At 36.4% G+C, this 13,976-nt stretch overlaps 1 protein-coding gene across 13 annotated transcripts in view; it reads left to right on the top strand.

Moving 5' to 3' along the window:
* The window catches only part of UTRN (utrophin), a 496,228-nt gene that overhangs the window by 169,826 nt on the left and 312,426 nt on the right, over positions 1 to 13,976 (top strand). For all 13 annotated transcript variants that reach the window (XM_082474349.1, XM_082474346.1, XM_082474342.1 and 10 more), the window contains 7 exons: positions 634 to 768; positions 2,688 to 2,837; positions 3,977 to 4,138; positions 4,595 to 4,723; positions 5,392 to 5,565; positions 7,274 to 7,429; positions 12,091 to 12,261. In XM_082474349.1, the coding sequence (XP_082330475.1) occupies positions 634 to 768; positions 2,688 to 2,837; positions 3,977 to 4,138; positions 4,595 to 4,723; positions 5,392 to 5,565; positions 7,274 to 7,429; positions 12,091 to 12,261 (1,077 nt within the window). The remainder of the gene's footprint in view (positions 1 to 633; positions 769 to 2,687; positions 2,838 to 3,976; positions 4,139 to 4,594; positions 4,724 to 5,391; positions 5,566 to 7,273; positions 7,430 to 12,090; positions 12,262 to 13,976) is intronic.

Raw genomic sequence — 13,976 nt, 5'->3', positions numbered from 1 at the left:
ATTTGTTTCTCCCATAATTTTGCTCCTAGGAATTGGAGGATGAATCGTACCCCAGCCCCCAACTCCCCACAGGAATGAGGAATAAGTGACTGCAACTAATGCAGCAATTATAGTAAAATTCCAATTTGGGTAAAAAGTCGCTCTGTTCATATATAGACATGTTCATATGAATTTAGAAAAAAGTTGGAAAGAGTCTACATCAAATGTTTACACCCATTAGCTCTGAGTTGGAATAGGGTGGACCCAGGGAACCAACTTCCTGTATAGCTGTTAAAAAGTGTTGCAAGTCTGAGTATTTTTTTTTAACCTTTCTATTTAAAAACAAACTAATAATGTTTCCCTCCTGGTTTCTTCTACTAATTATATAGTTTTATTTTCGGCATTTAAACAGAGCCTTGGAATTTATCTTAGTGAAGCAGCCTCCTACCTCCCTCCAGTTGGTCTAACACAGTTAATTGAAGAATTCGATTTTATTTCACTTATTTGAAATACCAGCTTCATCAGTTTCTAAACGCCCATTTATACTTGTATCTAAATGAAATTATTCTTGATTAGACAGAATGTGCAGCAGTAGAGATGCATTGTATCTCTAAATGACTTCTTATCTTGTCTAACTTTTCCCTGCCTATTTAGGAGGTATGGTCTTGTTGGATTGAACTGCTTCACTATTTGGATCTTGAGACCACCTGGCTCAGCACTTTGGAAGAACGGATGAAGAGCACAGAGGCCCTGCCTGAGAAGACAGACGCCGTCAGTGAAGCCCTGGAGGTGGGAGCCCGCGTTCTGGGTGGTTCTTTTTGTTGCAATGAGGCTGAATGAGTATTCAAACAAGGAACATAATGCCTTATGCCAGCAAATACTTTTGCTTCCTTGGTGGTTTTCAGCGTAACTTGTGTTTTCTTCCATTGCCTGAAGTATTTATAACATCATGTATATTTAGATTATTGGTGACCCACTAAACTCAGCCTTATGAGGTGGTTAGTTGTTTGCTAATTAGTACATTTTAGACTTCATAAAGCGCTCTAGTGATTTTCCAGATTGTTTTTACCAGTCCCTGGATAAAACTCTGCCTTATGTTATTAGGACAATGCTCTCTTGTTTCTTCATAAAGTTATTTTTGCTCATTAGACACGGCAAGGACTGTGTTTACAGTGGCTTCTACTCTGTTGTCTTCACATGTGAAAATTGGAGGATAGGCTGGAGAAGGCAGTGTTGGAGGCCTGGGATCCTGTCCCCAAGCCTGAACTTGAGTTCCTTGAGGCCAAGAAATGTGCCTGAATTTTTTTGTTGTTCCCCAGTTAGTTCCTCAGCACAGCCTGTGGCACATGATAACTTAATAACTGTTTCTTAAGTGGATTAAAGTGTGAAAAGAATAGATTTTCTTAAAAAAAAAAAAAAAAGAAGAGGAAGATGGTAGCTGTGCTTTTAAAACTGTAAGAATAGGATGTAGTAATTAAGTAGGTGACTGGATTAAAGGCCAGAAATAAGTCAAATGTGGTACCTAAATTCCAGGAGCCAGATGCTCTTCTGGAGAAAAGATGTCATTACTCAAATAAAATAGCAGAGTGAGAGATTCAGAGTATTAAAAAATGTTTTGGAAGATTATTTTAAAAACACATACTTTCCTAACATGAGAGTTAATACATGTGCATTCTAGAAATATGGAAAATGGAGAAAAGTATAAAGTAAAGTGTAAGATAACACTTTAAAACATTTTAGTGTACTTCTTCTGAATTATTATTTTTATGTATATATGCTGGGAGGTAGTACTTTATAGTAACTGGATCAAAGGCTTTGGAATCACCAAGTCTTTGGAGCCAAGTTAGAATCTTAGCTCTTCTTTGTACTGTGTGTGTGTTGGCAAATTACTTAACTTCTCTGAGCTTCAGTTTTCCTATCTGTAATATGGGAATAATGTGTAGCCATATGATTAAATTTATGTATATATAAAGTGTGTATCTAAAACAGTGCCTTGAATTTTATATATGCTATAGAAACTTTTTAGTAATATAATCAATAACAGTTTGAAATTCTTTTATTTGTATAGTACTGTTTTTTGCTTTTAAACTTTGTATCATACCATGAACATTTTCCCATGTAATTAATAATCATTGAAATTATTTTTATGGAATTATCATATATCATCATTCATGCTGAGTTCTCAATTTTATGTGTTTATTAATACCATGAGGGACATTTTTGTGAAATAATCTTTTTAAAAATAAATTTATTATATTTTATTTATTTATTTATTTATTGGCTGCGTTGGGTCTTCGTTGCTGCGCGCAGGCTTTCTCTAGTTGCGGCGAGCGGAGCTACTCTTCGTTGCAGTGCGTGGGCTTCTCCTTGTGGTGGCTTCTCTTGTTGTGGAGCATGGGCTCTAGGCACGCGGGCTTCAGTAGTTGTGGCACGAGGGCTCAGTAGTTGTGGCGCATGGGCTTAAGTTGCTCTGCGGCATGTGGGATCTTCCTGGACCAGGGCTCGAACCCGTGTCCCCTGCGTTGGCAGGCGGATTCTTAACCACTGCACCACCAGGGAAGTCCCTGAATTAATCATTTTTGATCTTGTTCCTTAAGTAGATTTCCAGAAAATGGAATTACTGGTTTTACGTAAAGCGAACATTTTTAGAATCCTTGATTCACTTTGCCTTGGTAAATGCATTATTTTTTGCCCCTGTCCCTGTTCAGTCTCTAGAATCTGTTTTGCGACATCCAGCGGACAATCGCACCCAGATTCGGGAACTTGGCCAGACTCTGATCGATGGAGGGATCCTCGACGATATCATCAGTGAGAAACTGGAGGTGTTCAACAGTCGATATGAAGAGCTGAGTCACCTGGTAAGAACCGGGCCATGCGTGAGTGTCGATTAGATGTTGATGATATGGAGCTGACCTCAGGAACTTATACCAAGGGGAACAGTTGGTAACCAATGGGGGTGTTGAGGGCGTTGAAATACTAGGTGGGGAGGAGCAGACCTTAAACTTATAATGCAGGCAGAACTCGATGATTTAAAAACTTATCTTTGAGATTGTTTCTACTTATGAACTATTTAATTTCCTTTAAGGAACATATTATAGGTGTATATAAGAATAATGACTCATATTATCCTAGTAAATATTAGAGCCATCAGAATTTGATATAAGCTGCTATTATAAAATGCCATAGTCTCTTAGATACATACTCAGAATGTATCACAACATGCATGTCCATATCAGTAAGTAGAGAAAGGAGATTGTTTTTATAGGAGAGTTGGGTGGATATTAGAAGCTCTCAAACACATATTAAAAAATAACTATTGATGTTTAGATCATGAATAGCATCAAACTTAACCCAGAAGTTCAATAAATAGTGGCTCAACACTATGCACATCTGTAGAACTTCTTTAAACTTTGCAAAAAGAGAGATTTCCATGTTCACTGTACTCATAGACGTTTCTGTTATATTTTATATTCTTGTTTATAGGTTTATTGCTGAGTCCTAAAAATACCCTAAATCTGTAATAAATGGCATATTTTTATTCTCCTTTATTTTAATATGGTATGTAGGAAATCTTTACATTTTCCCCTTTTTATTGAAGTATAATTGAAATATAACATTATATTATATGTTATATGTAACATAACATATTTTGTTTTTGTGATTTTTTTAGATTCCACTCATAAGTGAGGTCATACAGCATTTGTCCTTCTCTCTTATTTCACTTAAAATAGTGCCCTTAAGGGCATTTTTGTATTTTGTCATTTTATATAGAAAGAAGTAAAGATTAGTAATTTCCTGCAAGATGCGTAAGATACTAGAAGGACCTTTACACTGTTATCATTGCTAATTATTATTTATTTATAATGCAGGCCAGAGTCTTAAAGTAGTGCTTTTATAGTATGTTCCTTTTCTTGGTGGTTAGAACATAAGGGTTTTCTTATATTCAGCTGTTTATATTTGTGCTGAGCGACTAATGGGTAAATTTTTCCCCCTGTAGGCAGAGAGCAAGCAGATTTCTTTGGAAAAGCAACTCCAGGTCCTGCGTGAAACTGACCACATGCTTCAGGTCTTGCAGGAGAGCTTAGGGGAGTTAGACAAGCAACTCACAACGTACTTGACCGACAGGATAGATGCCTTCCAAGTTCCTCAGGAAGCCCAGGTATTGCCATAGATGTGAGGGTGTTCTAGTCATAAAGAGAGCATATGTAATCATCTCCTCACCTGCGAGGGCACCAGCCCCTCCTGCCATCCCAACCGAGAGTCAGTGAGAAAGGCCGGCCTTACTCACAGGTCAGCATGTGGGTTTGGGGGTTCTCAGGGTTTTTATGTGAGATAATGGCAAATGATCACCATTTAAAAATTATAATTTTCTTAGCTATGAAACTGGGGAAATTCCCTCTTTATAAATGAGTGGCGAACATTTGAAGTGACAAATACAAAGACCTTTGTGCACAGCACACAGCAGTCCTACGATACAGGTGGCCCATGTTATTATTATACACACACTTATTAAAACATGGATAGGGGTCAATATATTCTCATCTGTTGTATGACTCTATGAAACTCAAAAAAAAAACAAACCAGACATTCTCTCCCTTTTCTAATCTCTTTGTAGAAAATCCAAGCGGAGATCTCAGCCCACGAGCTAACCCTAGAGGAGCTGAGAAGAAGCACACGTTCTCAGCCTCCGACCTCCCCAGAAGGCCGGACTGCCAGAGGAGGAAGTCAGATGGATGTGCTGCAGGTGAAGGGGAAGGGCAGCTTCCTTTTCCTTTTCAGCCTGTTGGGCATAAAAAGAAAATGAGAAAGAGCTGACGACTTGGATGCCTTTCGTATTCTCTGTGATGTAAAGAGTGGGATGGGAGTGATGTGTTGAAGGTGCACTGGAAACTATTGGGTCTGAGTTTTCTAGTTGAGTTGAGAAGAGAGAGCAATCTAGATTTAGATGTTTGCTTTGTATAGGTTTTTCCCTTGACGCAGAGCCTCCATCTGTACTGGTATGGCTGGTACACTGGGCAGGCTGAGTGCATGGGATGCAGTACCACTTAGCCCCTCAATGGGGGATGCAGACTGACCTTCACCCTGACCTTGTGATGAAGGGCATTGTGAGTTCTAGGTTCTTGAATTGTGTTTTACAAACAGGTAAGAAAATTAATGCAGTTTTAATTCCAGCAAGCTAGCTTAGCCTTTCATTATATCTCAGACTGAGACACTGAGTGTCAAGTAATTCATGACACTGGTCTGTGCAGTCCCCCAAGGTGATCGGGCAACCTCACTAAGTTCCTTTAAAGAATGTTTTTATTGTTGCTTTATTTTACAGCCTTCTAGCAGTATGTGTTATGCTAATATTGTCTGCTGAGAAAGATTATCATTCTGATGTGAATTGCTTATTATTTTCATTTCTGCAAACAGAGGAAACTTCGAGAGGTGTCCACAAAGTTCCAGCTTTTCCAGAAGCCTGCTAACTTTGAACAGCGCATGCTTGACTGCAAGCGTGTGTTGGATGGTGTGAAAGCAGAACTTCATGTTCTGGATGTGAAGGATGTGGACCCTGATGTCATACAGACCCACTTGGACAAGTGTATGGTGAGGCCATTGGGTGGTTAATGTGTCCAGTGGGTTTTCCCGTCGGTGATATGGCTTCATCCAGCGCTTATGTACATGGTTTGTTCAATAATTGTCAGTCTAAAGTGTGCTAAGAATAGGAATAAATGATGAAAAACAGGTTAAAAAATTAGAAGTGTGGTCCTTTCCTCCCAGGAATTTAGAAGAGATAGGAGAGAGATAGCCTGCAGAGAGTAAAATCAATTAGTACAGTGTAATGAGATAAGGAAACTAGAATAAACATGTATATAACATGATTACAAAAAAAAGAAGAAAATACATCTTAATCACAGGATGAAGTTAGGGAGAGCTTTGGCAGAATGTGACTAATAAGCTAGATTTTAAAGGATAGATTTTAGTTAACTAGAAGAACCATACTTAGAATGAATGTCAGGAATATTGCAGTGTACGACAAATGTGTTCGCAAGGAAAGTAAAATTTTAAATTTTAATTTATAAAGTTTAAACCTAAAGTGTGAAAGAAGAAATTATACTTAGAATGGATGTCAGGAATATTATAGCATAAAAAATCATTCTCTAGGAAAATAAAATTTTAAATCAAAGTTTAAACCTAAGATGTAAAAGAAGAAATTATTTAAAAGGCCTTATTACTGTTTTAGTCTTGAACTTTAAAATTCAATTGCATAGATATTTAAAAATAATGTGGCCAAGCATGCACAATCATAGAACTAGTGTTCTGCTTGGGAAGAATTATGAAAAAACTGAAGATGACACAAGTTAAGCTAAGAAAAGTCTGGGAAGAGTTCTTTGTGCTTTTCAAAATTGCAGTCTCCACATGTCTGTTGCATACTGAAGGTTGTTTGATTACTTGAAAGCTTGAATGGGCGGAAGAATGAAAAAATAGGATGAATTTTTATATATAATATGTGCGCATGTGCACGTATGAATGTAAATATTTATTTACTGAGATATAGAGATCAACAGAGCAAGCACTGTCCTTGACTTCGTGTAGCTTAGTCCGGTGGTCTGTTATTATGTGACAGTGCCACATGAGGTGTTTCAGGTCAAGATTATGATGCATGGAGATAAGAGAACCTGCCCAGAATACAGCTTTTTAGTTTTAAAGTAACAAGGATGAGGGCAGCTCTGAATTTGACCTACATAACTTCGACTTCCTATGGTCATATACATCTTGATGTATTTAGTTTTTATATGTCTTTTCATTGTATAATTAATATGTACTCATTGTGGTAGACTTGGTACTTCAGAGAATTGTAAGAAAAAAAATGAATCTTAATACTTCCAAATTCCAACAGCCAGAAATAGCCAGTGTTGGCTTTTTTCTTGTAATAGCATTTAGGATTTTAAAAAATGTAATTTAAAAAATGTTAGGCATTCAGTTTTTAGTCCTAATATTTTCCCATTTTATGTAGGAAATATGTTCATATTATCAAGTACTTTCATAAACCTTTAAGATAACATGTTTGAGTTTTTTTCTTTTTTAATAAAACAAGTATAACCTCTATGAGTGTGTTTTCTTATCTGATTTAAAAGAGTCATTACAGCCTTGATTTCATTTTACTCATCCTTTGAACCAGATCTGGGAAAGATAAAGCCCTTTGATCTCCATAGTTAGTTCTTAGCTGTCAATCTTTGTAAGCCATGTTCTGAAATGGTTCCAGCAGGCATGTTATCACTAATAGGTAAAATTTGTCATCTTTATTTTTAAGAAACTCTATAAAATTTTGAGTGAAGTCAAGCTTGAAGTGGAGACTGTAATCAAAACAGGAAGGCACATTGTCCAGAAGCAGCAAACTGACAACCCCAAGGGGATGGATGAGCAGCTGACTTCTCTGAAGGTTCTCTACAATGACCTGGGTGCCCAGGTGAGCAGAGCAAGTGCACTGCCCGCCTCTGTCTCTCTCATTTATGTATTTTAACATTTCACTTCTGGGAGAAAGCATATTTGAATTTCATGGCATTAATAATATATGTTTTCATTTATGCCAATACTTTTCATTATATTTCTTTAAATGTATGTGTTACTATTACAATGATGAATAGTTACACAGAAATGTATTTTTAATATTTAATCCAGGTTAATTTCTGTATTTTCAATGGCTACGGACTTTTCATAAGTTATTCTAAGGAAACTCTACAAATAATAGTTTCTGTTAAACTCAAGTTATTGGTCCTTGGATTTCTAGATTGCATAATCTACTGAGAAATGTTAAAAACATTAGGACTCTAATAAATAGTGACAGGAAGTTCACATTAATCTGTCAGGATTTAAAATCCTTTCAAGAAACATCTATAATTCGGGCATTTTAGTGAATTCATGGGGAAGGTGTTAGGCCCTTTACTATGAGTGACCAGCTGGATCCAATAGGCTTAATGTCTTCTCTTATTGAGACTCTCTGCCCTGAAACCAGAGAAGCAAAAACACAATAAAACAAAAAAAGAAACAAATAAAAAATGTGTTGAAGTGAAACCTTCTCATCAATATTGAAAAGCTGTGTTAGGTAATACATTAGACCCTTCTTTGGTTATTAAATATTAACGAAGTGTCTACACAAGCCCAGCAAATACTAGCTGAAATTTTGTGATCACTTTCAGATTAGTAAGAAAGAACAGTCCTACATTTCCTGGGCAATTTGGACCGCACTTCTGCAAGATTAGATTACTGGTGTGATACACTGTGTATCATTTTGATACACTGCACATCTGGAACACATATGTTAGAACTTATTTGTATATTATACAACTGAAGTTATTTGTGAAATATTGTTGTATTTATTGGGCATTTTATAAATGGGAATGGTGTGGTTGGTTTTTACAACAGATCTCTAACTGTAATTATGGTTTTGGAGTTAAGTCATTTTCTCATTCAACACAATTGAGACTTTACTGTGTGTGAGGAGTTATACAGGCAGTTAGAGATACAGTGGTAAGCAAAAACATAAATTATCTCTCTGCCTAATGGAACTGAGAGAAATAAAAGAAGAAAACATTAATCAAGTAGCCATGCAAGGTAATGTCAGATTATCAGCCCGAAGTGTAATGAAGGAATGTATGTAGTGCTTTAGGAGTATATGTAAAGGGGGATTTGGTCCAGTCTGGGTTAGAGGAAGTGGTGCATAAGCTGAGATCTGAAGGATGAATAGGAGTAGCCTGGGTGAAACCAGTGGAGGAGCTTCCGAGGCTGATGGAACAGCATGTGTAAAGGCCCTGTGGCAGGAGGCAGCATGGTACATTTGTGTGGTTAAAGCAGAGACAGCAAGTGTGGGAACATGGTGTTGGAGAGATGGGATGAGACCAGATCCGACCAGTGTCTTAGAATTTGTGGTAAAGGTTTTAATCTCTGTGTTAAGAGCAATGAGCCATTATGGCAGGGTTTTAGCAGGGAGATAACATGCTCAGATATATGTTTTTTAAAAGATCACCCACTGCAGTTTGGAGGGTGGATTGCAGAGAGGCAAGAATGGATGTGAGAAGACCAGTTAGGAAGTCATTGTTACGCTCTTTGTGAGAGATGATGGTGTTTGAACTAGTTTGGAGCAGTGGAGATGGTATGAGCCGATTTTTTAAAGACGTTATTTAGAAAGTGAAATGAGCAGGACTTGGTAAAGGATTTGATGTGGGGATTCAGGAGTGAGAGATGAAGGATGACTCCTGGGTTTCTGGCTTGATTATGTAGAAAATCATGGTGCCATCACTGGGACAGGGCACTGGAAGGAAAGGCAGAAGCGTGGAGAAATCATAAGCAAGTATTGGACATGTTGACATTTTAAGTGCCTTTGAGAGAGTTAATCGCATATGTCAGATATTGACAAAGTTATTCAAGTCTGGAGAATATATCTGGGCTGAAGATATAAATTTTATGAGTCATCTGCATAGAGGTGGTTAAGTTTTCAGTGATGATGAAATTGTTTAGGGAGAGGATATAGTGAAAAAAGAAAAGGGCCTGAATTCAGTCTTGAGGGATTACCTCATTTAGGAGGGAATTTGAGGAAGATGAGCTTGTAAAAGAAACTAAAGTATATATGTATGTGTGTGTATATATATGTGTGTGTGTGTGTGTGTGTGTGTATACACACACATATATATTTATATACATATGTATACCACATTTTCTTTATCCATTCATTTATCAATGGCTATTGTAAATAATGCTGCAATGAATATGGGAGTGCAGATATCTCTTTAAAATAATGATTTCATTTCCTTTGTTACATACCCAGAAGTAGAATTGCTGGATCATATGGTAGTTCTTTTTTAAATTTTTTGAGGGACCACCGTGCTGTTTTCCGTAATTGTAAACTTGACATCTGCTAAGAAAGTAGATCTTAAGTGTTCTCACCACAAAAAAAAAAGATAACTCTGTGAGATGCTGGATGTGTTAATTAACTTGACTGTGGTGCTCATTTCACAATGTATGTGTATCAAATTATCATATTATGCACCTTAAAAATTCACATTGTGCAACCATATATTATATATATATATATACAGAACCACAGTAAGTAGCAAGAAGTGGTAGCACACCAGGAAAGTGCTAGGTCTGGGAAGCCAAAGGAAGGAGGGCCTTAGGAGAATGAGTGTAGGCTCCTGTTCTGAATACTATTGAAAGTTAAATATGACATCCACTTAAAAATGTCCATTAGATCTGTTGCCATTGGGGTCATTATTGAACTTAGGAAAGACAATTTCTGTGGAGTGATGGGGATAGAAGCCAGAATGTCATGGCTTGAAGTACGTATGGGAGGTGAGAGATGGTTTCGAGAATTTGTATGGGGAAGTTAGGAGAGAGGGAAGTTAGTTGTTAGGGGAGGTGGGACCAAAGTAGGAAATGTGTGTGTGTGTGTGTGTGTGTGTGTGTGTGAGAGAGAGAGAGAGAGAAACGGAGAGACAGACATTTGAGTATGTTTCATACCTGGTGGGAATGATCCTATTGAGAGGGAATGGTTGCATATCCAAGAGGGAGAAGGGATAAATGGTTAGGTAGAAGATTTACAACTTGAGGGGCTTCCATGGTGGTCCAGAGGTTAAGACTCTGCACTTCCACTGCAGGGGCCGTGGGTTTGATCCCTGATTCCTGGTCAGGGAGCTAGGATCCCACATGCCCCGTGGCCAGAAAAAAAAAAAAAGATTTACAACTTGATATGGCCTAATTCAATATGCAGTACATCTTAAAATGTATTGATTAGGCTGAGAAGAGTGTAATTGTTATAAGTTGAAACTTAAATTATCTTCTTCCTGGTTTACAGAAATCTTTGGTAGCATTAAGTTTTATGATAATTGTGTAGCTGCCTGGGCATGTCAAAGTCAGATAAGTATCATAATATCTTTTAAAAGAATTCAAGTATTTGTCTCCTAAAGTCTGCAGTGAAGTACTATTAATTTAGAGTCATGAATTTAAATTAAACTCCATAGAAAAAAATTTCACTTTTAAGAAGGAATTTAATAATAATCAATCCTTGAAACATGAAAGAGTAAAACTGAACCTATGGGACCAGTAAAAAAGAAATGTAATCCCATTTTACTTATTAAGAAAATTTGGTTTTTATATCTAAGAAATTTTGTATCATCTAAAAAAATTTCTTCCCATACATGACTTATCACTGTACTACTTAGGTAGTGTTATCATCTATACATCTGTGCACATGAAAGGAAGAACATGTTTTTGTGTATGTATTGTGTTGTGACATCCTTTAAAGTGTCAACTCAATGTTAGGTTGTGAATGACTTTAGTTTGAGAGTACCATCATATAATGCAAAGGGTCAGACCAGCCTCAATCTGATGGTCATGCCGCCCTGGTTATGGCCTTAACCTTTTTAAGCTTCACTGCCCTGTTAAATGGAAAACATAGTGCCTTTCACAGGGTTTTATTGTATAACATGTGTAGATTTGTTAGCACAATAGGAGAACTGTATCAAGAGCCTGGTAAATGTCAGTTCAGTTCATTTTGCTTTCCGTCAACAGCAGTAAGAGCAAAATAATAATAAAATTTTATGTTGCATAGCCATTTACTGTATTTTACGTTAAGTGGTTAATTGTAAAACCTATGATTGTAAAAAATCTTGCTATTTCCCCCTCACATTGCTAGAATATCTGTGTGTTTTTAAGTGTGTTTTTTAAACAGAATCCCTCATTGAGAGGATTTTAAGGCATCTTCTGTTCAAAATAATAAAAGGAACTATTCATTGATTTCTTAACTTCGCTGCAGGGACTGGGTCAAGCCCTTTGTGTATGTATTTTTTTTCACTGAAAACTCATAGCAACCTTTTGAGGGCTGAACCTCCACCAAGGTCTCTTAGGAAGTAAGTGGAGAGCTAAGGTGAAAACTCAGGGTTGCCTGACATGTAACTACTACAGTATATTGTCCCCCCTGCAGACAAGTAAGAATGGTGTGATTCTAGGTGCCAGAGATGAAGGTTAGGTCTGTCTTGGGGGTTAAGTATGAATCTGTTTGGGTCTTTAGTTAATGCTCTGATTCATTCCCACTATGTTGATCTCTCTTGTGCTCTCTTTTTTTTTTTTTCTAAGGTGACAGAGGGAAAACAGGATCTAGAAAGAGCATCACAGTTGGCTCGGAAAATGAAGAAAGAGGCTGCTTCTCTCTCTGAATGGCTTTCTGTTACTGAAACTGAATTGGTACAGAAATCCACTTCAGAAAGTTTGCTTGGTGACTTGGATACAGAAATTTCCTGGGCTAAAGTAAGTTGTAGTTCAGGTGAACCACCAATATTATGCCAATGTAATTGGTGGCATTTTGATCAGGGAAATCTGGGTAGATGTAATTTCTCTCCATTTCATATAAAATATAGTCTTATCTTTTTTCCATGTCTCTGTCCTAAGAATGAGTAAGAATATTTTAAAAACAACTATCTTCAGAAGATATTTTTATCTTGATTCTGAAAAGAGTTAAACTCACATGGCTTATCAACGAGGGCTTTGTAGTCATTATGCTTAGGTGGTACTTGAACATATTATAATTATCACCTTCAAAAGCAGTGACATTTTTTGAGTATTCATTCTTCACAAAGTATTGTGCTGAATTTATTTATTTATTCTTCCATAGTAACTTTTGTACCAGTAACTAATCTTTCTATTGCAAACTAACCGGTGTAAAGAGCATAGGAACAGAATTTTCAAAAAAATCAATAAAAGATCCAAGAGTTTTCTCTAGCCCTATAGTTACTTAGAAGTCACAGAGATCAGAGAGTTGATTTGCTAGTTCTATCTTTTGACGTGGAAAAAGACTTGAATGAAACACAAAGTATTGATAGTTTTTCTTTTTTTTTTTTTACTGAAGCATTCTTTTCCTGAATTTATTTTCTAAGAAAGAAGCACGTATACTAGAGATAAGTGCTGAAAATAAATGATTAATCCTGTGACAGAAGTTTATATAAAGCTGCAGCTATCAGTTTTAACATTCTCTACAGATGTCAGTTGATGGGGAGTGAAGAGGAGGTGCTATGAGGTCGTGGGATAATACAGCTCCTTAATTTGAATGCTTCTTTGGAGATAATTGTTGTAAGAAAGTCAAGATATTAATCACTAGGAAGAATGTTCTCAGTTTAGAAAATAGCTCATGAAAAGTGTAATTGCCATGGGCTGTATGAAGTGAAAAGAAATATATAAAGGAAGTGAAAAACACTGGAATTCATGAGTTATGGTGGATGAATGCCAACCAAAGGCACCAAACTTTATTTTTGTTAAATTTAAGTTTTTCAAGGAAATATTATCTTCTTTCTACAATACACTTTGAAAGCCATTATTTTCTTATAGTACCATAAGTCACATAAGCAAATTGAGTAACATTTGCATAGTGTAGTACAAAAAAAAAGACAGGAGCAAAAATCATCTCTAATCAAAGAATACCCTGTTATCATTTCAGTTTTTTATAGGCACATATAGACATGCAGACAGAAGCATATACTTAAAACAGAATTGTATTGTATCTAGTGTTTCATGACCTTCTCGAAAAGCCTTATATCTTTAACATTTTCCTTTACTTACAAGTGTTTTTGTGTCACACATTGGAGATAGGAATAGTATTTCATTGTATACTTTATTTTTTATTGTCCCATTCCTCCATTCATGTCCATTTAAATTATTACCAATTTTCACTATTGTAAGAAGTGCTGTGATGAATAAAAATACTTGTGGCTGAATCATAGCATGCATTCGTAATTATTTCCTGAGGATAAATTCTTAGCTCTAAAAATATTGGGTCAAGGGATATATCCATTTTAACATCTTATACCTGTTATGAAATTGTCCTTCAGAAATGTACCCAGCAGCTATGAGTGAGAATTCCTACTTGCTTGTTTTAACTACACTCTTGACAGCAGTAGGCAAATAACATGTTTTGGTTATTTAATTAGAACATTTTCCATTAGTTTATAGGCCATTTGTAGCTTCTATCA

This window comes from Balaenoptera physalus, assembly GCF_965194825.1.
Source record: "Balaenoptera physalus genome assembly, chromosome: 9".
In the NCBI taxonomy this organism is placed as follows: Eukaryota; Metazoa; Chordata; class Mammalia; order Artiodactyla; family Balaenopteridae; genus Balaenoptera; species Balaenoptera physalus.
The sequence above is the reverse complement of the archived record's forward strand: the minus strand, read 5'-3'. Positions and strand labels throughout refer to the sequence as shown.